The sequence below is a fragment of the Acipenser ruthenus genome, chromosome 23 (genome assembly GCF_902713425.1).
Source record: "Acipenser ruthenus chromosome 23, fAciRut3.2 maternal haplotype, whole genome shotgun sequence".
Classification (NCBI taxonomy): Eukaryota; Metazoa; Chordata; class Actinopteri; order Acipenseriformes; family Acipenseridae; genus Acipenser; species Acipenser ruthenus.
In genome coordinates, this window is record NC_081211.1 from 4,510,697 (window position 1) to 4,537,484 (window position 26,788).

At 38.5% G+C, this 26,788-nt stretch overlaps 1 protein-coding gene across 2 annotated transcripts in view; it reads right to left on the reverse strand.

The window, feature by feature from the left end:
- Positions 1 to 26,788, reverse strand: part of LOC117413200 (mannosyl-oligosaccharide 1,2-alpha-mannosidase IC-like) — a 109,954-nt gene that overhangs the window by 14,943 nt on the left and 68,223 nt on the right. For both annotated transcript variants that reach the window (XM_058997524.1, XM_058997525.1), the window contains exons 4-6: positions 19,040 to 19,120; positions 2,880 to 2,974; positions 223 to 346 (exon numbers count right to left, since the gene is read on the reverse strand). In XM_058997524.1, coding sequence (XP_058853507.1) covers positions 223 to 346; positions 2,880 to 2,974; positions 19,040 to 19,120 — 300 coding nt within the window. The remainder of the gene's footprint in view (positions 1 to 222; positions 347 to 2,879; positions 2,975 to 19,039; positions 19,121 to 26,788) is intronic.

Genomic DNA, 26,788 nt, shown 5'->3' on the forward strand with positions numbered 1-26,788 from the left:
AGATAAGTCCACTTAAAAAAGCAGACCAATAAACTGTATTAATCTAATCTAATTTGAATGTATTCTACAGTATGAGAAACTATTCTAGCTATTTTCGTCAGCTACTTTACTAGAAGAGAAAAGATAGCGCCACTTGCTCAGTTTACTAATCTAACATAGCGAAGCATCATCATGGAAGGCTAGTTCTGTTGTTGCACAATAATCACGATGGCCATACTGTACCTTCTCACTGTATGTTGGGTTTCCAGTTACTTCAGTAAGGTGAACAAACTCAAGGTGCAAAGTGCCAAATTCAGCCAAAATACTACTTCCTGCAGAGGCCCATCCCCAACTCCAACTTGTGCCGCTAAAATAACAAAAAAACGTTAAAGTCTGATTAACTTACAGGGTAGAGCTCAGGAGGGAACTGTGACATAGGCTCAAAGATATCTTATTTGTGGTCTGTTTTAAGAGGTGTTTTTTATTTAGTGTGCCACATTATTTTACCCCCAGCCATTTATGTTCCCTCACCACACAACGGCTCAGGGTCAGTAGGCGTCCAAGGAGCCTACTATCAAGCCAACTGGGTCTTTACATCCAAGAGCTCTGCAGTGGATGTCTGATGTTTACCAGCCCCCTAGAACCAGCCCTGTATGTGTCTGTAGGAGAAACAGTCCCTGTCGGTTTTTCTTTCCTAACTTATTAAATTGCCAGCAGAGATCGGCAACTACGCATGCCAGTACAATCACCGGTGCTCAGCTGACTGCATGACCCTGCACACCATGCAGTAGAGTCTTTACCAGGTGAGCCACTTGATGTGAGTTACAGGTATGTGTGCTATTTATAGGGCTTTTTGTTTTCAGTTTTTATTTTTGATTACGTGATGTCCCTTTCCAAGAGTTTAATTTCTGTTCAATTAAACTCTTGGAAAAGTGTTGCTTGTGAAACAAGTTCACTTTAGTTTTTTCTCAAGTAACTTGAATGAGACTATGATTCTGTTTCATTGATAATGTAAAAAATTCAAACTGAACGCAAACAGCGAGTGAAGTTAAATTAATTTAATTAAATCGCAATTAAGAGGAAACTATTATTTGCAAAACAGGTTATAACATGTTTGCAAGGAGTCATTAAGATTTTAAATCTGGGTAAAGCAATTTAACTGAACTCGCTTTTTGTGTTTGGTTTGAATTAAAAAAAGGAGCTGCCTTTTTTTTATATATTATCAATGAAACAGAATCATCGTCTCATTCAAGTTATGGAAGAAAAAACAAAAGGGATCTTGTTACACAATCGACGCGTTTCCAGGAGTTTCATTCAAAATGGAGTCGGCTCAATATAACTTTAAATTAAAGGGACATCACGTGACCAAAAAAAACCCCCCAAAGAGCCCTAGCTATTTATTAATAAAATCCAATCAAATAATAATGCAAAAATAGGGTCCCTTTAAATACAGACAAAACCAAATTAGGAAATATCACCTCTCCGAGGCCAGTCTAACTTCTCATTTAGAGCTGGTAATAACAAAATGCTAGTTAACCTTTTTACAGCAAGCATCGAACACACAAAGAATTAGACTGATGCAGTGCTACAATGTATTATAGCCTCAGATTTGATTACGTGTACCATCTATATAACGGCAAGCACGTTCTGACTTAGAAAAACCGTCAGATATCTACATGTTCATTTTAGAAAATGAACATGAGTTTAATATAATACATGACAGTATCCTAAACATAATAAAACATGAGATAGCAACGTGACAGTTTGGCCATACAGTACAGCCGTGCACCAAATACGTTTCTCTTTGAAAAAATCAGAACACACGCCGTGTGCAATTTGACACATTACATTTAGATTAAAGAGAAAATAACAAGTAGATGCCAGTTAAAAATACTCCAAAAAATTACAAAGTAGCCTCCTCAAATGAGGGCAATGGCACTTCATGGGTAGTCATTTTCTGTACCTAGTCTGGCAGTAGTCAACACTCATCACTAAGTCTCACTATAATCAGCTCTGTGTGAGTTAATGAGATGCAGCTACAGCTGTCAAGAAGAGCTCACAGTCTAATTGAATGCAGGTGGGTGGAGGGGGCGGCACAGTTACTAGGGCTTCCTCCGAAAGATCAAACTAAAATAAGCAATTTCCTGAGTTATGTCTAAGGCAGCTTCATGGATCGATGGAGCAATTAATTAAAGCGCAGGTAGATAATAGATTTTGATTAGGTGTTATTGGCAAGTAAGTGTTGTTTTTCAGGACTCGAATGTGAAACACGCTAATGGCAAGTCCGTCCCTGATGGTAATTCCAGCAGTGAGCAGCACTGGTGTATGCTGGTACAGTAGGAGCCGGTGGTTTGCAGGTTTTCAGCTGGCCGTGCTGCTGTAGGTGAAAAGGCTGGTTGAGACACAGCAGATACAAACAATAGGCCTCTTAAAAAACAATTGTTTGTCTTCTACACTCCTGTGAATATTTATAACTGCTGGGTACCAGTAAGAGGCCCGTAAACGTTTGTTCTAATTCCCAAGTCTTACTATAATTTTAAGGTGTTTCATCACACCTTGATTTATTTGAAGAAACATCACACCTGGTTCACATTTGCTCTGATTGGCTGACATTTTTGCAGTGGAACTGCAAATAACAAAATGTTGCCTATTGGTCACAGTTCTCTCTATAAACCAGTCAGTAGGGACTACCATGACCTGTAAAAGCCATCTCAAAAACAGATTTTTCAAACTTGGACATACTTCATGTCATAAATATAACAAACGCTTTGCTCATCAAATCAATTGAATCCGACTTCAATCCAATTTATTTGACAATGGAAACAGCATCTGGATCCAGTTTCTTGCAGTGAAAGAAACACATTACAATATCCGTCAGTCTGGCACTGCCACTAACTCACCTGCCAAGGTTAATGACACCGCGAGGGATACCGGTGGGTGTGTTAAACACAGGCAGCAGTTTTTCTCCCAGTTCAATTGCTTTTTTCTTGAATACCTGAAAAAGGACAGAAAATATGAGGTTTGATTTTAATAGTAATTTCCAAATCGAAATGCTCAAATTCACATGCAAAAAGGGGGGGGGGGGGGGGGAAGCAAAGTGATTGTGCTTTGATACAAGGAAACAAGTTGTTTCCTACTTTATTATGTAAGCATTAACACACAACAGGGTATCGGTTCCTATGAGATATACAGACGCCTGCAACCACCCGTGCCCTGGAGTGTGTCGTTGCACTTAGAAATATATATATATATTAAATACAAGAAACAGTAGTAAGCAGACACTATATGTTTGATTCTTGCGATCAGATTGCTGGAATTTCAAAGCCATTTTTTATTTTTATTATTATTTATTTCTTAGCAGACGCCCTTATCCAGGGCGACTTACAATTGTTACAAGATATCACATTATTTTTTTACACATAATTTTTTTTACATACAATTACCTATTTATACAGTTGGGTTTTTACTGGAGCAATTCAGGTAACGTACCTTGCAGCAGTGTCCCCCACTGGGGATTGAACCCACAACCCTCCGGTCAGGAGTCCAGAGCCCTAACCACTACTCCACACTGCTGCTCCGATCTTTCGGAGGAGCCCTAGTAACTGTTCCGCCCCCTCCACCCACCTGCATTCAATTAGACTGTGAGCTCTTCCTGACAGCTGTAGCTGCATCTCATTAACTCACACAGAGCTGATTATAGTGAGATTTAGTGATGAGTGTTGACTACTGCCAGACTAGGTACAGAAAATGACTACCCATGAAGTGCCATTGCCCTCATTTGAGGAGGCTACTTTGTAATTTTTTAGAGTATTTTTAACTGGCATCTACTTGTTGTTTTCTCTTTAATCTAAATGTAATGTGTCAAATTGCACACAGCGTGTGTTCTGATTTTTTCAAAGAGAAACGTATTTGGTGCTTAATGGGTTAACATTGCTGGCACGGCTGTACTGTATGGCCAAACTGTCACGTTGCTATCTCATGTTTTATTTATGTTTAGGATACTGTCATGCATTATATTAAACTCATGTTCATTTTCTAAAATGAACATGTAGATATCTGACGGTCTTTCTAAGTCAGAACGTGCTTGCCGTTATATTGTTTGTACACGTAATCAAATTAAAGAATGCATTCCTGAACGCTTTTCAAATTTCAGTATATTCACTCTCAAAGCTTAAAGCTGTAGTCCTGCATGTTCAGTTTTACACTCAAATATAATTCACTGGGTTCTCTTTGCTATCTTCCATAGATAAGCCACTCTACTTCAATAAAGACAGACCTTGTTGACAATCCGGTTCATCTACTTTCTCCAAAGGTTGCCATTGTGCTGTTCAGTCATGTGTTCGCTCAGAAAGTGATACGGTAACGGTTATAAAGCTCATATTTTCATAATGGGTGATTTTCATAATGGGTAACAACCTTAAAATTAAAAATTGGACCATTTCAAAACATTTTTAATCTTAATGAACTGGATAGGTCTGATTTAAGAAATAAAAATGTATTGTTTACAAAGTATATTCATGATGGTTTAGATGTGTAGTTAATAAGATTTTAGACTTGACACTTATATTGACTAATCAGGAACCCTGAATTATTACAAGGATAGGTGTAATATATCAAAAGGCCTATATGATGTGTGCTGAGCTGCAGATGATTGAAAATGACTATAAAAAATACAAGACACTCACCAGAGTTAGAAATGGCAATTGAATTAAATTATATGGGTTCTAGTCGCTTAACACCACATTTTACAGTCTCCCTTGTCCAAAGCCCTCAATAAACTGAATACCAGAATTGACTGTGTTTCTAATTTATAAAGCTACAAAAGGAATCAATACCTGGGCTTTAGCCGATATAAAATATCTACAATGACCTTCAGGCAGATTAATATATTTAGGAATGATAAGACCCCCTCAGCAAATCTTAGCTAGAAACAGTTTCATTAATAAAGTGTGTTTGTGCTTTCAGAACTATTATTGTCTTCAAGGCAATCAAAACCTAGTAGAGCCATTCTATTAAAATGGAACATCACCACTAACATCTAAGTTGTCATTAGCCTGATATTGATGACTTACACCAGTGTAACAAACATACCACTTTCATGGAATGATCCAGCAGGCCTTTGCCAATTATTCAGATTTGCTAACTCCCTTTAAACTGGTTGTTCTTAATTAAGAATGAAAAGGAACCTGTGCTAATTACTCATGCACAAAGACTCAAAATGCAGTCATTATAGCAAAAACCATTAAACCCTCACACACAAAAAAAATACCCTGATCGAGCTAAACACTCCAGCATGCTAATTGGACTGCGTTTGAATGTGTAGAATGGAAACAGTGAGATTAAAAATCACACCCACTAACCAATTCATACAATTTTTCTTTTATTTTTATTGTACAACCCTAGTTGAAGTTTTATTTCTTATTTCTTTTCCAGTACTTCTTTTCTATCTTCTGGTACTTCACAGAGTTAGCAGTTATGGGCCACAATTTTGATGTGTTCGGTTTGCACACATTTTGTCAGTCGTCCATGGGGTAAAATATTTTGATTCTGCTCAAAACTGTAAACGGGGCTATGACAAGATGAGGATGATGATTAATGGGATAAGTACAGTTAAATGCTTTGGGTCTTACGGCATGCATGATTTTAATCCAAGTCCTGAATACTTTTCAACAGCTGTTGAAATGCTTGGACTTTTATTAAAAAGTTATAAAATAAAACACGCATAAATGATTATAACAGTACTTTAACAGGAATTAGTGTGAAACTTTCACACAGAATTATACTCCTTGTCTGCTTTGGAAAAGACAATGAACACCCCCAGAGTGAAAATACAATTATAAAAATGGATGCTTTCAGCGATGCATCATATTTGAACATTTATTCGATGTCGACAAGATACTGATATTCAAAAAAGAATACAAATTAAATGACGACCGTCTAGGTCTGCACTTGGTAAGTTTTGCAATTTCTTTTTATTTTTAATGTCATTTTTTTTCTGTAAATCTTGTTTAGGGAAAAGGAACGAATTTAGATTTCAAACTTAGTTAATTGTACACAGAAAGATAAACGTTATGTTATTATTATTATTGTTTTGCGCAAGTTTTACATCTTGTTCATTGTTCACAGATCACGTGCAAAAGCACCTCCTCTGGCCACAAAAGATTTACCAACTTCTCTTGAAGAAAACCAGTCCATGTCTGGGAGATTCCTGGACATCCTCTGCTTTTGACCAGCTCTGAGGACCCCCTGTTTTTTAGTCCCGTGCAAACAGTACTTAAGATGTAACTGTTTCTCCTTAGGAGTAACTTGTCACAGGTCTCAAATATCACAGTTACCGCTATCTTAACTAATGCATTCTTCTTGAATATAAATCACTTTATATATTATTTTCCGTTTCAATCATCACCTCCTGGTGACTTTTTAAATAGTTTAACCCCTGTGGCCTCAAAATGTCTCTCAATCTTCTCTCCTAATACAGAGTGTAACCAAGTATATGCCTTTTCTACTCTATTTTTATTCTGTAAAATAAGCTTTTTTTACAGGGCAAAGCATAGCATGGTTAAGATCACATACGTGATGTGGCCACGCAAACATTGGAGTTAAAAATTCAGGTTCCCCTGTGCCGACGAGGAAATCAATCAGAATAAGTCCTTCAGTGAAGCTTTGAGTACAAAATTTTTTTTTTTTTTTTTTTTTTTTAAAGAAATACAATGCAGACATGATGCTATAACAAGTACTAAGCAGTAACCTCGCCTTCTGAGTAGGATTTTCAATCTGATATTAATGAATATTTTAGTGGCAGTACATTCTCCTTGGCTCAGCAAGGTAATTCAATTATTGCTCAGCAGCTGCAGTTAGAAGAAAAGTGTTTTATATTTAATGATTTAATAGCCTACGTGGGATTCTGTTAGCGAGGCTTAGTGGCAACATTTCTTTAAAAATACACCACGCAAAGCTTATTGGATTATATGACACTGAAAAGGGAAGAAATCAGGGAATTACTGGCAGAGCAGAAGGGGTTTCTAATAGTACCACTTGGAAGGCATTGCAAACTGGCTGCCATATGGTTCTCGACAATGACTAATCTGTAATTACAAGCAAAATGTAATACTGTATATTAGGGTTTTGGCCATTGAACAAGCAATGTAAGTCAAAGGTCATGGATTGTTCAGTATTGTGGCAGGTTATGTTGGGCAATTTTAAAGGACATGTCTACATTTGCAGTGGGTTTCTGCAGATACAAGAATACCTCTTGAATTTGATAATATGCACGTTGACGCCATTGTGATATTTTCATCCATCGGTCCTGGATCACTATAAACAGCTACCTTGATTTAACATCACAAACTGCAGTAAACACTGCGTAAACTTAGACATTATAATGATTGTGCTGAAATCACTAAGATGGGCCAATATCTAGGAACCAACTGGAGCAATGAAAAAGTAAAACTGACATTCAGAAACTCCACGTTGCTAACTCAGTGCTCCCAAATACGAATAAGTCCATAATGTACTAAAAAACAAACTGTTCCTCTAACAACTAAGCGAATTAGTGGACAGGGACTTCTGTTTTATTTACTCTGCAAACATTACCGCGGTTTAATGACTAATCTGATTCCTAGCTGGATGATTTATATAAGACACACATAATATATAAAAATGCTTGCTTTTAATAAAAGAAATTCAGCACAATACAGTTTGTATTGTATTACACAGGAGGCAGTCACAGTAAGTACCTTATTCAGAACACTTAAATATAAATAAACTCCCTTGAATTCAAACACCAATACCTTGTTCCATGGCAACAAGACAGTTGTAGGTGTGTTGCTATACTTTAGAAAGGAATGTGTTGGCTAATGATTACCTTGTAGAATATTTGGTTTCAAACACACTACACTCTCTGTCAGAATCAGACAGTCAATCCCAAAGTCGACCTATTCATCAAGACCTTTCCCATTTTGTATTTTGTTACCAGGACATATGGTAATGTACTGTATATGCCATTAAAAAGAAAAGCTGCGAGAGGCACAGAGAGGAGTACAGAACAGGTAAAGGTTATTACATTGACACTGACGGTGGCCTGTATCACGTTTATCTGTTTAATCACGTTGAGTTTCAAAATCAACACATAACAGCAGCCGGTCACAGCGGCGAGTTAAACAGTGCTCACAGTTATGTTAATAGCATGTTAATGCTGCGTGGAAAGTGACTGTATGGCAGTTATATAATTCTGAGCGAAAATTGTAATGAAACTAAGAGGAGGATTGTGTTTTTTGTGAGATCTGCACATACTGTGAGAGAAATTTGGAAGGGAAAATGATTTAATGATGCACTGGAGAGTTAATCACAGCTGAAGGTGGTGAAAGTAGAGCCTCGTCTAACATTACAGATAAGGTGTTGATAAAAAGTGTGACTGAGGCAAGGTACATTGAATCAATAACAGGACTCATGAACTTGATGAAAAGATTATTTATGGTACGATTAGCACACCTTTTGCACACGTTTGTCTGTCACATCTCACGACCCTGATAACTGCCTAGATTTTATCATACGCTCCTAGACTGCTTTAGAATTTTCAGATTATTTAATATTGGCTTTGAGCCCATTTCAATTACATCCCCTTCAGTCACTGCATGCATAATTGTACCACATTAAGTTTCCTACCCATCCATGTTATAATGCATACTGTATATGTTTGTTTTTTTCAAAGTTTTGGCTGGGTGACTTCTCAAACTTAAATATAAATATAGGCACTGTGTGATAACTATGTGATTATGAGGACCTTCTGTACCGTATGTGCATGCACTGGTTTTATCATGTAATCTTTAATGCACCTTTACTCAAACGAATGCATGGAAACCCAAAAAATGCTGTGTAATTCTTATCAAGAAATAGGGGGGTGGAAAGCACAGCTAGGCAATTCACTTGCACCTCTGGAGGCCTGGGTTTGACTACAGCTCAGGTCACAAGGGAAATCAGTTTGTTGGTTTCAAATTAGCCATTCCCGATAGATAGTGTCGGGGAGCAGCTGTTGTTTAAATCAAGATAAGCAACAAGCGTGGGACAGAGGGAAATGAAAGAAATGCAAGTTGGGCAAGTCCTGAATATTTTAAACAGGTAGAAACAGGAACAGTCAGATGACACCCAACTAGATTGCACTACGCATCAATAATTAAAGTCAATGGCCTAGTGATTAACAGGCCCACATTTCTAATTAAAGTACTCTGTGGTATCTGGAGCTTTACAAGAATGCTACACATTGTTCTTAATAACCTATAGTTTAGCTTTGCACAGATGTACATTTAGAGAACACTGTTCTGCTATCCACAATGTCAGTTGTGCTGATATCGTTACAGACTAGCAGCCGATGCAATCGCTGACTGCATGTATACTGTTTGCTGTGGTTTTGTTGTTTGTTTGTTTTTTTCTGCGAGGCAGCGTGTCACTTACCATTGTATCCAATGCTGATTTATTTAACTGCCCTGGCTGGTTCACTGTAACCAAACCCTTGCAATCAAGTGTTCTTCTTTATTGCACTTTGATCCATGCAAAGCCCTTGTGGTATAAGAAAGGCTCAGTTCAAACATTTTTTTTTCTATTTAGAAATGTAAAGTTTCACTCTAAAAGAAACAGAATACTATACACTGTAGGGTTATTATTGTTAAACCCTAATAATGTTAAACCATGACATTGCCAGGATCTGTCTACCCAATTGGATTCAACATCACCCTGGTGTGGGGGCACAGTCTACTGGTGTACCCTGGTTCCCAGTAGAGCTGTAGTTTCCTTGAGCCTTGGTGCACACAGCAGTTGTACCCTGATGGCGATGGCTATTTTCATGATTATAATGCACCCATCTACATTGCCAGGATTGCACGCAAATGGTTTGTAGAGCATGACAGACTTCAGGCATCTCCATAGCCACCGCAATCCCTGGACCTCAATACAGTTGAGCATGTATGGGATGAACTTGGATGACACATTTGTCACCACTATCCTCTGCCTCTACTTCAATTGTGTGAAATATTAATGACAGAATGGTTCCTTAGCCCTCTGAACAGCTTCCAGTATATTGTGGAGGCTATGCCATGCCATGCCAAGGCTGTGACCAGGGCAAATGGTGACCCAACCGAATATTAGGTACAGGTCCTAATGAATTGGCCAGGCAGTGTGGATGGTCTTTGTCTATTCACTACTTTGCTCTTTAGCTTAGCCTTCTGCGCTGTCTGATTTATATAACTCTTAGCTCATTTCTGATTGCTATTTAGTATGGGACACAAAACATTTAAATACATTTTGTAGTAACACTTTGTGTTTTCATTAAATGGATCCTATAGTCAACAACCATATTGCTCCATGTTACAAGATGCGGGTTTACAGGAAAATAGCAGACACATTAGTGGAGAGTGGGGGTACCCTGAGAGACACACTGATTCATTCCTCCCTTGGGACTATCACTCACCAGCACTCAGTGTATTCTAATCCATGGTGAGATTCGCATGCAGTCAGGCTGTGAGGATTGATTAAAGTTGGGCAAAAAAGTTTTCACTCTGCAAACACTCCTGCTATTTCCTGTAGGAGGTGATGCAAGCAATATATATATATATAGAGAGAGAGAGAGAGAGAGAGAGAGAAGGAGAGAGAGAGAGAGAGAGAGAGAGAGAGAGAGAGAGAGAGAGAGAGAGAGAGAAATACTAGTTTTAAAATAGTGCCTGGGCCCTGTAACATAAGGGACACCAGTTGCAACACACCACTTAACAGCCTAACCCTGCACAGTTTGGTCTGATAGAGACCCCCCCTCCATTTCACTGACTAGAACCAGGAGAAAAAGAGCAGCTGTGACCTAAATCAGATGTGACCATCTTTAAACACCTTGCACTTCAGCTTTATGATTTGGCACCTTAACCATATTGAACCATTCAAGGCTCACAAGTACAGTACTAATTTATGCCAGATGTCTCTTATCAACTGCGCCACTGTTGATGAAGGACCTGCATTACTGTTTTCCTCAAATGAAGTAAAGTAAAAATAACAGTATCTAAAAAGGATAACCACCATCTCCTTCACTGACAAAAGGGGGTTATGCAATTTTTGAGTGCAGTGTTGAAGTTTCCTGTTTACAGTACCAGTATGTGGTACAATTTCCAGCTGAGTTCAAATCTCACCAACACTACTGTGATGCATAGACTCAATACGAGTGATCTGCTAGGGGCCAAAATCCAAAACAAATACCAATAACAAACACTACACCCTCCTGGTGAGATAAGCTGTGTACTTCTGACCATTACTCAAACCTACTAAAATGTCCTTTATAAATAGTCTATGAACACTATGTAGATTTGTTTCCCACAACCCCACAAAACTAGTACAATGCCCCCCCCTGCTAAACACCATTTTTCTGTTAAACTTTTTTGTTCATCATTCGTAACAGGAAAAGAAAGTAGTTTTACTGTTTTGCAGTCTCCCCAGGGTTGCCATAGTGACGACAATGCCACCTGCTCCACATAAGAGGAAACCCCTCAGAAAAAATAACTACCATATGGTATGTGTGGTTCTTCTTCACAGAACACAATTCCAACGTAATATTTTATGTGCAGAAATTACCGGAGCTTGTCAATGGCCCCCATGGGCCATAAATTGGATTAGAGTCAGAATTAAAGAGGGGGCGATGACAAGAATTAGGGTTAATACAATTGTGTCTAAACCTAAGAGTCAAGATAGGGGATGGAGCTAGGGGAAGCATAAAGTCCAAGGATATCATGAGAAATAGATTTTTACTGAGTGACGTCCTTGTGTATACAACAGCCTGACTAAAGTAAAGAGGTCTGCAGAAAAAGAGTCAAACAAGTACAGTGTGCATGGTGTTACTGGTTAAAAAAAAACAAAACAGAGACACAACATTCGTGAACTGTGAGGCAAACACAACAAGTGAAAGTACCCTATGATGGGGTGACTCACAGAAAGCAAAACATTACTGAGGGAGCAACCACTTAATGTTGGATTTGGAATTAATTGGTGATTTTCTATTAGCTACACTGGTGGCATTTGTCACGAGAGCGTCACCTCACAGCTCTGTGAGCAGACTCCAATCCTCACAAGCATGTCAGACGGTGTGTGTTTTAGTTTTGTCATGTGGACTAATGTCTGCTGGGGCTCAGTAACTAATTTTCTTTTTTTTCCTCACTGAAATGGATTGGAACCCTGGCCTCCAGTGGTTAAAGCTAGTGAAATTTCAATCTGTGCCACTTCAACCCTTCCTACCCTGGTAACTGGACTATTGTAAGATGCCCAAGTGAGGGAATTTAAAAAGCTCTGCATTCAGTCTCAATGTAAGGTATAAAAACATTTTAATGCTACACAACTAGTGAGAAACCACTCAGCTGCAATTATCAACAGGTAACTTTGAAACTGCTTGCTAGTTTTGCACAGCATGAATTGTTTTATACCTTTCAGAAAATGTTCCCATTGCCCTTGTCCTTGCAATGTTACCCTAACCCTACTCTGTCCTTCATTGTTGTGCTATTGAAATCACAGCAAGTGTTAATTCCCACTGAAAACGTGTTTAAAGTTCCTGACTGTGACTGTGATAAGAGCTATCATGATCCTGCTCTGACTAAGTACTGTATCATAAACGTTGACAGGTGAAGCTTCAGTTATGTGTCAGTGAGTTGATAGATTTTAATAACAAGGGAAGCTACATTATTTTTGCTGTTGACTTTTGTGCTGTGAGTCAATGAGATAATAAAAGCGGGTGTGACCTAAATCAGAGGCTCTGTCCAGCTTTAGATACAAAGCAACATAATAAAAGAGGGCACGCACAAACACCTTTCAATGATTTAGCAGACTATCCTTGCTGGCATCGACTTGGGCAGAATGGAATGCCAATTGTGCACATGATTGTGGGGCTTAATCCTGCCCGCTGGACCAATACAGAGTTGAAAGTCTGTGTCATTGCCACAACACTTAAACGACAAATAACGTAGATCCCCTCAGACTTCAAACTGAGGCCACTCAAGAATGCAGACTCGCAAAGGGGACTTCTGCATTCTTCCCGGCAATGATTTAAAAAGTCTAAAACAGAGGCAACATGAACCCACTTTCAGCTGCTATCTTTTATTGGGCTGAACTAGCTGAAGTAAGCACTATGTACTATAATAAAAGCATAATGCCTTGCAGTGAAGCATTATGGATGGTAAAATAATAAGCATTGGGAAGCTGGGTAAAACATGGTCAATGGAAACCACCATGGGCTTTTACCATAAAAACGTACCAAATGTACTCCTCTTCTTCTTCTTTAGAATCACTTTGTGTACCACTTTCTGATCCAGTCATCAAATACTTGGGACTTTAAAACTCAGACATGTCTGCTCTCCAAGCACAGCTGGCACAACAGTGTTTATATATCAGAATGAAATAGCACATAGAGCACATGGCAGAGGTATGCATTGCTTAACAGTGACATTACCAGTAGCAGCAGCAGTTCCTGCAGCACAGTAACAAGCAGACAGTGAGGGTCAGAGTAGATGCACTCCTAAATCTCCTTCTGATCACTAATGGATAAGCATAACAAGGGCTTAATTCCACTGTCTATTTACATGTCTGGAACAAGCCTTAAAGCAAACATTCAGGCTAGATGCTACCGGAGTGAGACTTATGGTCTGTGTTTATTCAGTTTAAATGGATCGCCAGCAGGGCACACACAGGCAGCCCAATTCTTTGGGTCTGTGCTGGGCTGAGTTTCAAGTTTACCCTGCACTGAAATAAATGGCATCGTCATCAGATGTTTGACTCTGTGCTGCTGTTTAATACAAATCATGGGGTCTATTTAAATTAACTCATCAGTGGCGGATTTACTGTAAATACTGCCACCCTAAACTTTGAAACCTAATTTTTCACTGACCTGCATTTTACTGTATCTTTACTGTATCTACTGCATAAAAAAGTCCAGGGGGAAAACACAAGAGAAATTGATATGAAATTAAAGTATTTAGACCACCTCTCTTTAGACTCCCAGGTTTGTAAGATTTATACCCACAGCTTTGAAATCTATGTATTACCCCTAGAAAACAGAAATCACGTTTGGTTTGGTGGCGACTTCAAAATCTGGTTTGAAGGCAACTAGAAATTGAGTTGGAACTAGCTGGCTTATACAGTGTAAACCTAAGACCAAAAACCTAAATTACTACCAAATCTAACTAGCTGGCATAGTAACTAAAATGGCATTTGCTAATTAATTCCATGATTATTTTATATATCTTCTGATGCACGCCCTGAAGGAGACTCATTGCTCTGTGGAATATGTAAATACTTGTGAGTCTGAAAGGACATGATCAAGTCTGTTGTAACGTCTTGAATATTTTATGCCTTACCCTGTCTCTGTGGAATGTTCTATAAATGACAAACATGTTCCATGCTAGGGGTATCAAATTGGAAAATGTGTCTACCTTCTGCATTGGAAGAAAAGTCCAATTGTAATTCCTGCTTAGGTAGTTAACAGCAAGTTGTAAAGAATGCCTCTGTAAGTCGGTAAACTGTTCTCCAATGCATTTGTTCTTCTGTCTTTACAGAAAACAGCTCACTCGGGCAGTACAGCTGTCTTTCCTTCTGCAGATTCAATGGCTTGTAGCTTCTGTTTTATGTAACGTGCTTTCAATATGTTTGTCACAGCTTGCTTTTCTTTTCGTTAGTAATCCACAGGAACATTACATGCAGTATAAAACATCCTGCCACCACTTTCATGAAATGTCCACATTGGCTATTTTTCACTTCTCTGCTTAGAAGTAATATTTGCCACTTTGCTTGCACTTCTGTCGCCATTTCTTCACCTGATTTCACCCCATTAACTTCAGCTCCACTCATTTACATGCTTGCTCGCTCAGCTACAAATGCTGTGCTCATACACAACCAAACAATTTACAGATACTCGCAGATTTGTATTTTCAGTGCAGGACACACTGCTTTTGATAGAAATAAAGGAGGTGCCTAATCAAATCAAGATTTCACAGACTTTATAAAACTGTACGATTTTCCGTTATGCAGCTGTACTTTATTACGATGCAATGGCAGCACAAGGGCAGCTACAACTGTGCCCAGTTATTTTACCCCCATTTTTCTTATTAGAATGTCAAATTGTGTTCCCTCTGCAATCCTCACAGCTTTGGAGAACTGATTGTCAGTGGGAGTCCTCACATCCCACGGCCAAGTGCATTGTTACATCCAGCAGCTGAACAGCACATTTTGGAGAGCTACCAGCCCTTGGAGGACAGGTGTCCGTTTGAGCTCACCGGGCATCTGGCCAGTAGTGTCTGCTGTAGCAGTGAGGAGAAACAGTCCATGATAATGTTTCCTCCCTAATCCACTGGAGCCCCAAAACCAATGCAATGCTCCCTGTAAAATCCCCAGCGAGGGATGGCACCCTGCGCTTCCATGACTCACCCTGCACTTCACACAGTTGTGCCTTTACCAGGAAAGGTAGGTACCATTGAGGTTTGCATGCATGCTGTGTAGTGTAGTGACATATTAGTGCAATAGGGCAAGGATAGTGCATTAGTTAATGTAATAGACATTAATCATGCGTAGGTGTGAATAGGTCAATTATCACTAGTAAGGTTAGAAAAGGTGTGAAACTAAGTAAAACATGGAAATTGTATAGATAAGAGAATTAAAGTTGGAAGATAAGAATTAATTATACAATGATCGAGAGTTAAGTTCAAATGCTACAAAATAAATAAACATATAATACAGGAAATGAGATCTCACATGTTATTTCATAGCACGGTCTCCCAGCTGGTTATAAATGAATTGGCTCCAATTATCACTCTGTCCTCTACAGCATTTCCAACAGACAGCATGCCTATTCCCATTATTTTGGTAGTCACTGAAATAGGATCCTAATAGCTACTCTACAAGACTAATTTAGTAGTTGTCTGCAACAGATGCTGTTGCCATTTTGAGCCATTCGATAGCATTGTAAGTCATTCAGTACGTTACGAAGCTGTCACATTTAAAAGCGTTTACATCCAAAACGATCTTTCAACCATTGAAAACAGAGATGGAGGAATTACTCAGGAGAGATAGTTAGCAAGGACAATTACAAAAATCCAAACAATTTGTTTTCCTATCCCAGACCAGCCCTTTCACACCTGACTTGTACTGTACGTAACAGAGAAGAAACGCTAATTAATACGACAGAAGAAGGTCAATAGAATCCAGAAGCCTAACTGAGGTAACCTCACCCAATATCATTTTAATTAGGGTTCTCCAGGACTCTACCAATAACAGAACAAGCTATACACAGCGCAAGGGTTTATCCCAGTCTGAACACTTTAAAGATCAATCTCACTTTCACTACCACTGAGAGGCTAGCTAGCGCTCTTTATCGAACCTTCAGTGTTTTCAAATTGGTATTGATTTTAGACTGTTATCTTGGGTAACTGAACTTTGTAGTTACCGAGCATGTGCTGTTGATGTGGACGTCTGTATATATATTTAAATGTGTGTGTGTGTGTGTATTTGTGAGAGAGAGAGAGTGTGTGGTGTTGTTTATTCAGGTAGGAATGACTGCATGCTGCAAACCCTCTGGAAATGAAAGGAAACAACGTGTATGTTTTCAATTTGGGGAAATCGTCTGTGCAAATGAATGATATCTTATTATATGATCTGTTGATCTACGCTTCCTTCACATTTCATTTCTCACCCGATCGATATCCTATTTTGTGAACTCGCTCTCATTATCTGTTGTTTTTTTGCTTAGGTCTAACTTACCAGGCTTAACTAATCTGATTCTTTTCCCACCATTTTTTAAAAGTTAAATTTCTGAAGTAGCTTTAGAAATGACCACTAGGGGGTGTGTAACTGTAATCTCTGCCCCCCTCTGCAACTGTGGCAACTGCGAGTTAATAAATGGAAAGTCTGTACAAAACCACAGCTTTAGAGAGGACAGAAATTACAGCTGCACACCCCACCTCACTTAAAAAAAATGCATTATTGTAAGCCTGGTAAATAAAAATATGTTTCTAAGATACGTCCCTATGTGATGTAACCAGGGTACTTCAAGATCCAGAATTCTCCAATTGAACATATAAAGTATCAAACTGTTTATTCTCATTTTAAGTATTGGCTCCAAACAAATAAACAAATAAAAAAAAACACCTACTCCACGTTATGTATTCTTACTCTGTGCTGCTTGGGAGGCTGCTGCTAATTTTGCGTCGATGATTTAACTCAGAAGTGATCCCCTTTGCTGACCTACTCTAAAAGGTTCAGTGGCGGTTGCAGGCACTGTCAGCTCCCCTGAAGTGGATGGCTCTCTGCAAGTGTGCCTACTCATCCTTAATGAGGATGTTGTGTCTGGCTCCCTTTCCGTGAAGGTTCAATCCTGCGCTTGCATGGAGCCATTGACTGCCTGTCTCCTTGCGCTGCAGTCTGGCCTCTCCTGTGCTGCTTCTCCCTCAGAAAAAGCAAGCAGCTGGCAGATTGTGTCTGACAGCAGCCCTAAGCTTCCTATTACATACTGCAGATCATGCTTTCTGCGTGGATAATGCACTGTAATATCAGGATAATGTACAGCAGAATGGGGGCTGCTAATTGGGGGGGGGGGGGGGGGGTTACTGGTACTAATCTGTAAAAATATACAACCATGGAAGTTTTTCCAGAAATAACGCATATTATAGTTATATTTTTGTGTTTAACTTTACTATTACTAATGATTTGTCATGTATTTTTTTTTTATCTACCTGGGATCTGAACTGGGGGGGCACTAGATCTAAACTGGGGGAGCATGGCCCCCTAAGGCCTACCTTAGGCCTTGACAACATAGACCTTAAAACAAGGAAAGACCGAGGGCTATATTTTCAAAGCATAACTCCAGTCCTTAATTAACGCCTGTTAATATGACAAAGCTAGAACCAAATAACTAGGTAATATAATACACACTCTCCCAAGCAGTCTCACGTTGTTCATTTCTCATTGGTAATATTAATATTAATTTTTCTCTATTGAGTTAATTAAAGAATATATAGCCCCAAAGCTAGTGGATGCATTGAGTTTTCTTCGAGACAGCTGTCTCCCTCAATATACATCTCTTAAACCCTGTAGTTTACTTTAACAAAAGGGAGCTGGAGCATAAATGCTGTTATGCAATACCAAAGAATAACTGTCAGAGTATCAAAAACAGGGCGATTTATTTTTGATGCCTAGTAGGAACTCTAGTAATCCCTAGCCAAAGAACACAAAACAGGAGTGAAATACAACAATGTGTTATGAATGATGAATTGTAATCTGCCTTGGAGTCTCTATCAGCAAGAGGACACTTATATTGTATTATAATAATCGTATCAATGGCAGAAACAACGCGAGAAGTGAGAAGGATCAAAGTTTAAAACATTCCACTTACAGCAGGTTCGTGTATTAAACGCTTTTTGGATCAGCTGAATAAAGTTGTTTGAAGTTGCCTATGTTTTTCAGAGTAGTAAATGAGTACAATCTTAGTTTTTGTGATTTATAAGTTGATTGTAAGAGTGTCATTTCTCACATTTTGAGCAACAAGAACTCAGCTGTTCTGTCTGGTCTTCATGCCCAAACAGCATGAGATGGCATCTCTTATACAATAAGACACACAAGTGTTATTGGAGACATTTAGAATTCTAGAAGGGGTCAGAGTTTTAGGCTTTGTTTTTATTTTATTGTAGTACATGTACACCCACGTGGTAAATGTAGCTCAGCAAACATGCAGCAACAGTCGCCCACATTAGATGTACATGCTTCCTGATCAATTCACATTAAGTAGAAATGTCAATAATCTACTCTTCCGCCTTCTAATAGATAAAGGATTATTCAGTAAGCACTCCTATAGAATATAAAAAGGGGCTTTAAATTGTCCTGTAATAGAAATCACATCAGAACATCATACCTGCAATATTAAGCAACAGAAGAGAAACACATCTTGCTATGCTGCTTATCATTCATAATACATTCAATCTAGCCCTGACCTGCAACACTCCAGCATAAGTTCGCAGATTCAGAAGGAATGACTAAGATAATGGCTGTCTATAAATCTTACCTCTTCCCCCGTCAGGTAATATGCTGAGAGCAGCCCACCAACATAACGGATGTTCACTTCAAACAGGGACGCTTCTCCGTTCTGGAAGAAAGAAAAAAAAAAAAGGGTTAGAAAATAATTGTTTTCACTTGCTTACTCAGGTCTGCCATATCAACAGCAGCTACTGCCTTAGGAAGTGGAATGAATCTTTACTACAGTCAGTTCTCAGCATAGCGTATCTCTAGGCATGTATCGGAGACCCTGATATTGATGTGATGCAGCAATCTGAAATTGCTTTGTATCAGATGGTTTGTATCAAATGGAATTTTTATATATATAGGATGCTGAGGTTAGAGCGGCCAGTAAGCGTAGTAATGGACTGGATATCAGCTTTTATCATACAGCACTATACAATATTCCTTGTATCCATTTTCTGACCTCTTATTAACTATATTAAGGTTATTACTGGCACCCCTGTTTAATGTCCTGATTATCTTTTGGTTCTTTACTTTTTTTTTTTTTAAATCAGGATATGCAAACATTTGAAACACAATGCTACATTCAAACTGCAGCTAAACCACTGGGGGTGAGTATGATCTACCACGCGGGAAGGGGATAGGTACCAGGTAGCTTTTCATCCATGGCATGGTCTTTGAAATATGTACATATTCAGAATTGAAGTATAAAATACAGACACAGAACCAAACAGAAGAAAGGCCTTTATAGGGACAAGCTGTCTGGTTTAGATCTACTAGGGTACTTCATGTCATTCCTATTAGAGCGTCTTTCAGGCAAGACGTATGTCAATTCTCTTTTGGCTTCAAAATTGGCTTAAGAGGGTAAAAACCAGCACAGCACATGTATTGATTGGGCAGATCATGCTGCTAAGTCCCTACATGACATTCTTTTTCTTTTGGCTTTCTAATCCTGTTTCAACAATTCCGCAGGTTTTATGAACAGCAGTTACTTGTTCATTTTGTTCAATCTCCCAAAAGAATGCCACAAGTCACTTTCCCTGCGCAGTTACACTGATGAATGGAAGAATCCAAGAAGAAGTACTATGCAACTGTTTGCCTAGCCTGTGCATTTGACCACCAGCTCCCTGACTTAATAAGAGTCTTGCAACAGATGTATATGCCACTGACTACTCCATGCAATTTGAATTGTGTTTATCATTATGACAGTATCTATTTAAACCATTCTTACTTTGTCAACAAATTAGTGATTTTTGCCATTAACTAGCTCATGAATAATAATGGTAAATTGGTCAATTTACTACTTAAAACAAATTGAAACAGCTGCAATTTGTCATAATAATTACACCCCTATTAAGAAGGGCAGAGACCACTATTTTGTGTGGACTACAAATACATACTGAAATCCAAATGCTTATGGCTAAGCAGCGAATTATGCCATTACCTTTATTTTCCCATGATTGAAAAGGAACATAGTTTGATCGATGGGTTTTCTCCCTGATTTCTATGTAACGGGCAGTGCTGCGTGATGCACGGCCGTTATGGACTGTGCCCCATGTCGGTGAGATGAGGCTGAAACAGCTATAACCACGAATGCAGAGGAGCCTTGCACTTTTGCATGACGGTTAAGATGCTTGCGTGGTTGCAGGTTTGAGTCCTGCCTCTGCCCTGTTACGCATAACATATGGAAAATGCAGCCATACTCTATAGAATAAATATGTGATTCATCTTTAACAAGCAAGACGACATGTCATCTCTCCTGCAAGTGAAACATGAACGCATATTTAAAAAGAAAGACTAAAATCAAAGCCACAGTGTTTTTTTCCCATTGGTTGTCAAGTCAAACTAGGCGCTAATACGAATGAGTGTGGACAGTTGAGACTGGGCACTATACAGTATTGTACACTGAAGTGGCTTGAGCAAGTCACCTGGCTCCTGCATGTTAAACACATTTTGCTCTGTCCCGCGCATTTGTCTTTGATCTCCTAAGCATGGGAAATTGTTCCTTGGGCATGTTTTAATAAGATCCAAATTTGAAAGCCTGTCTTTAAGTTCTTACAGTGAGTATCAAGATTTTAAAAATTGATCTCCGCTTTTTTTTTTTCAAATTCCAGAATAGATGTTGTTGAACTGTAATGCTGCTGCTTTTAAATGACATTTTTAGTAAATTCAAAAGGTATAATTCACACATGCAGTGCAGATCTTTTAGTTCTTTACTTTATACTTCAGTTTGGAATATAGAGTTATTTCAAAGACAGCGCTACTCTGTAGATGAAAGCTGCTGCTGCTTGTTAAGTAATAACTTTGGGTTTTGTAGTTCAGATTCACTCCAACGGTGTAGCAGCAACCGTGTAACCGTGTAACCCACCTATAGCAAATGAAAAGTGTGCATATCCTGAATGAATGTAAAAAAAAAACAAGAAGAAAACAGCACAATAAAAGGGGGGCCCATAATAATATTAATAACGCTAACAAAAAAAAATGCATTTGAAAGCATTGGTTAGCACTCCTTTAATATTGAGTGGGTGTCAAAAGAAATGTTTCTAATTGTCTCCCAATTACAAGAGACTGAGCAAAGTCTAAGGTGGTCACAGAGAGGGAGTTCTCATTAGAGTTGGAAAGGTTAATTTGAATTCAGTGAGGAACAGACAAGACCGTCTTCGTGAGATAAATTACGCATTGCCGTCTTTTGCATTTACGATGATGAGATTTCGCTGTCAGTTTTCCAAAGCAGGTACCAATTAAGGCCCCCTGTGCTTCATTGCCTTGGCTTATAAGTGCCACCTAGCAAGGACAGCCATTAAGACACTTTTTTTTTTTTTACAAAACTAGAATCAAACAACTAAGTAATACAATTTAAAGTCTCCTAAGCACTCACAAGTTGTTGTTTTTTTTTTCTTAATTTCCTATTTCGGTACATTAAAATGGAATTTCATTTAAGTTTGTGCTATGAAGACAGTAAGAAAAACTAGATCACCATGGTCTATCACTGCATAGAGACAGACTAACAGAAACAAACATACTGGATGATATTCAACATCAGTGATTTTGAACCTGTGAAAGGCTTGCAACTCGTATGCAGTGGCAGTTGCCTTTACAACGATACTCCACTAAGCGTGCAATAATGTATTGATCTGTTTGTACCACTGAACCACCGACAAAGAAAAGGTGTGGTGCTGAAATTATGCAGAGAAGTATTTGTGATACACTCACAAAGATACCAATAGTGAACCAAAGCAGGCACTGTGAGTTATTTGTGGTGATTTCTTGTCAAATAATTAGATGACATCGCCACAGCTTGACACAATGACACTTGCTGACAAAACAAAAAGGGTTGTAATGGGATAGTTCTCTGTTTTATAATAGCCACTGTACAGTTTGCAACTAAAAAATGAATGTAAGGTTTACAGGAAATATTACATTTCATTCCAAAACAACGAAAATCTCTAGGAAATTACCTATTGCTACTTCTTTTACAAGTGACTTAATTGCTCCAGTTTAAGAAAAGGGTTTAGAAATAAAAACATATATATTTTCTTGTTTTTAGTACAAAACTAATTTTAAAAAAATGTTGTTTATATAAACCTGTCACTGCTCTGCTTAAAATGTCTACCCACAATGCTCAGCATCCCCGTATCTGTGTATCTGCTAATTTAAGGGACACAAATGAAAGCTAACCAAATATCTCCTAGACTAGAACATTTCAATTAAACTTGAGAGATGATAAAACATGCTTCTCAGTACTATGAATGGAAACGAAGGGAGGGGTCTCTGTGGGTAATGCTTATTTTAACAATTTTTCCTTTGAAAAAACAACTACGCTTTTTAGAAGAAGAAGCTGTTTATATTTGTGCAGCAACAGATAAAACGCAGAAGATATGGTGTTGCTATAGCAACTTCTTACGCAATTTAAGCTTATGCGTTCTCAATTTATTCTCTGCCAGAGATCCGGTAGATCTTCGACAGCGCTTGCCAATCATCCTACTAAAAGTGTATCATATCTTTTTTTGTTGTCTCATGTACAGTAGACTACCAACCGACAGAAAAAATACATGGTACTAACTATGTATTGTGTTCTAAAACATGATAATAAGTTAACAGTTGACACGGTCCCCTAGGGGCCACCCACATTGCATGAGAAGACACTCTTATACCACATGAGAGGGTCTGTACATTTTAATTTATACCATAGCATTATTGCATTATTATACCCTACTCTCCCAGACAAGTACAGAATCAGGGTTCTGTTTCCAGATCTAAACCACATAAAGCTTGGTTACTACCACCCTGAATGTAATTTATTTATTTATTTATTTTTTTTAAGCTACAGCAGCTGCACAGTCAGTAATCACATTATTTACACTTCCTGCTATGATGTCGACTCTACCCAGGAGGTGCAGCGATTGGAGAACTTCCAAAAATCTGCTGCGGTGAATCAAGTGCCCAGGGAGATCTCTAGCAGCTTCTGCAGAACCAATCAATTGCTCCCTTGACATAGAAGCTGTTGCAAAAATCATGCACTGTGATTCGCTGAGAGGGTATGGAACTGCTACTGTGTGACTGGGTGATCTGAGCATACCCCAATAAAGATGCAGTAATAGCAGTACATAACAAATATGGTAGCAGTCTGAGTGTAGAATCTTCTAGCCATACCAGCGTAAAGAGTTCTCGTCATTTTAAACCCTTCTGTATATGCATGTAATAATTGACAATAAGCAATGCCTTGAGAACACGCTATTATTCAAAAGCAAGAAGCAAAAGAAATAGAGAACATGCATTAGTGTTGTAGTAGGGCACCAGAGAGATTAATCGGTTAATTGAAGCCATGGGGATGAATAATAGATTAGTTAATTAATTGTTGCCTCTCTAATATTCTTCAAGAACTCTGATCCTTACTCTGAAGCAAGTGATTAAATAATGTTCATATTATAAGACAAGCAAACAGGACAATTCAACTTGTGTCTTGATTTTCATACCATTTCTATGGTTTTATACAATGTATATATTCACTAAAAGCATGTTGCCTTTCTACTAGAAATAGGGCCTTCTATCTGATACATATCCATGATGATGGAGCTCAACACATGGTCCAATTATATATATTCTGGATGTATTTCAGGGATATCATTTCAACATTCTACAAAAGCAAGTCCAGCGCTTCCATTCTGCATTCATCTCCACGTTACCCTGTCGTACCGTCAACCTACATTAACTCTTGACCCTAATCTAAGGGGCTGTAGTAAATGCAAGTATAGTTCCTATTGCAAATTCGTTTTTTTTTAATTTAGCTGGATATGACAATTAAACATGGCCTTCTGGAATATCATTTATAATAATTTAATACTCCTCCATAAAATGTGTCTAGTGTCTTGTTAATTTGTTCACAAATCTGTTTTCTCGTTCATAAACGAAGTGTGTATGTTAATGCCAAATTGCAGTTTGAGGGGATATGTTTTATCTTTATATCATAATTACATGACAAACAAACTGCTGGTAAATGCATAATTTGCATGAAACACAATGTTTGTGATCATTTCATATCTGCTGTAAATGAAACCTAGACAGCTAAACCACCAGTTATGCTCTTCAAAAAGAGGCTTTGCTGTCACACTTACTACACATTGTTTTAACAAACTGTAATTACCAGCGCTTAATATTATTCCAAGTTCAGAGAAATGGTTATAATCATGACAAACTGTGATCCAAGAACCACTTCTGTGATCTGTGAGTCATTATCCCAGATAATATCGCAATCCACACACGCAAGCCATTAATCCGCACTTCACGAAACTCAGCATTATAACTGAAGCGCTGTGCCTGCCTAATGAATTGGAATCTCAGGTAACGGCTGGAAGTGAGCAGAAAACCACACAGTTCAAAGAAGAAAGTCTGACCATTCAACAAGAGAGCAAGCTCTTCAGATCTACTACACCTCCTAACATCCCGGTTGCTATCAGTATTTATCAATTTTCAAAGATCGCAGTATAAAATGTCTCATACGCAATTCTAAGTTGCCCAAAATAAATGTTTGTTTCGTCGCCAGCAGCTAGTGCAGGGGAGTCAAGCGGTCAGGAGTTCCCTGGTTTGAATGCTGTTCACGTCAATACTAATAGCCTTGAAACGGTAAACAAGTCATATCTAAAGGCACGCTGACTGGATTGGAAGAAACCTGTGAAAGTCATCACAATCCTTTTAATAATTCAATGAGAGCTTAAACAGTGTCTGCACATTACTTGCGGTGTTATATGTGTGGTATTTTGTACTCACACATTGAAAGTCATCATGTACTCATGCTACAGCTACAGTAGGGCTGTCTCAAAAAAATATGTAGACACTGGCACAGCTGTAAGTTTCTTCCTGCGTCTTAGTGCTTGGGAAAATGTTTTCCTAAAACTACTGACAGAAACAGAAACACTAATCATTCTTATCTTTTACGGGAAGTGTTTTGTTCCCAGAGTTTCCTGTGAAAAAAAACAGCTTTCTTCTTTACTGACTGATTTTCTCACAGGTTCCTTTTGAAATGAAACTGCTGACACCGCTGGAAATTCCAGCAATGACCAGCACTGGTTTCCACTGGTCTGTCCCGGTCACAGCTCATAGTTAGTACTTGGGTGTTCAAAATCTGTAACATTAATTTTCAAACTGTCTATTTTGTGAATACAGAACCATTGTATGTGTAATAAACTGTGATGATCTTGCTTTGTCAGAATGGCCTTGCTTTAGCTTTAGCTAAATCCCTTGGACACTAAACTATGGATAACTCACCTACTGGAGACAAGCCCAGTAATGTTTTGCCTCTTACTTATGTCTGAATTTAAATTATGAAAGCGTATCCAGTTACTTGGATTATGTCAGGGACACTTCTACTTCGGGAGAAGGCAACTTTGTTATGTTGCAATTGTATTGATTCTCTCATGTAAAAAAACAATTAAACCGTTCTACATGAGAAGCAGAAACACTCTCATCTAAATGACCTTATGATGCTTGGTTTGCTCGTTTTTTCTTTGCCAATAGAACCAGGACTCTAGACTATGCAATGATGACAAAAGGACCATTCTCCATAGCTTAACCATTTTCAATAAAGACAATGTTTTATTTTCTACTTAGTAATACAATAAAGAAAAACAAAAACTTGAAACACCTCTATACAAATGCATTCTCATGTAATTGCAAATTGTCCCTTTACAGTGTAATAGCCAAATACAATCTGTGAATAATCCCCTAAACTGTGGGTTACTGTACCGAAATATAAAGGAATTAAGTCTTAAAGGATTTGTCAAAGTGACATTCAAATTTCACCTTTGGGAGATTTGTTAAAAATGTTTTATTGAGGATGTGAAAAGGGGGGGGGGGGGGGAGCGGACACACACCATAATGAAAAGCCATTGCAAATTAAGAAGCCTCCCTATTCTTTCATCAACTTCTCCAGCGCATGTAAAATATCTGCAACATTGAGCATTCAGGCTGCAACCTGGATCTGCTCTTTCAAGATATCAGGACTGAGCACATTGCTGTACCTCTCCCCAGTGTCGCTGATCACAGCATGCTTACACTGATTCAGATTCCTCACCACAGCCAGTTCATGAAAACGATTGGCCCTGGACCAGGACATGATTCTCCTGCCTGAATTCCAAGTGGTCCTCCAGGACCTCTTTTTTCTCATTAAGAAACCTGCCTGTGAGCATTAAGCATTAACACTCTTCCCAAGGAAGGAAAGCACTTTCATCTCACACAACTGTTTACTTTGCATTGCTTGAGGCTGGTATGGACCAGTCTGGACCACTCCTGCTTGTGG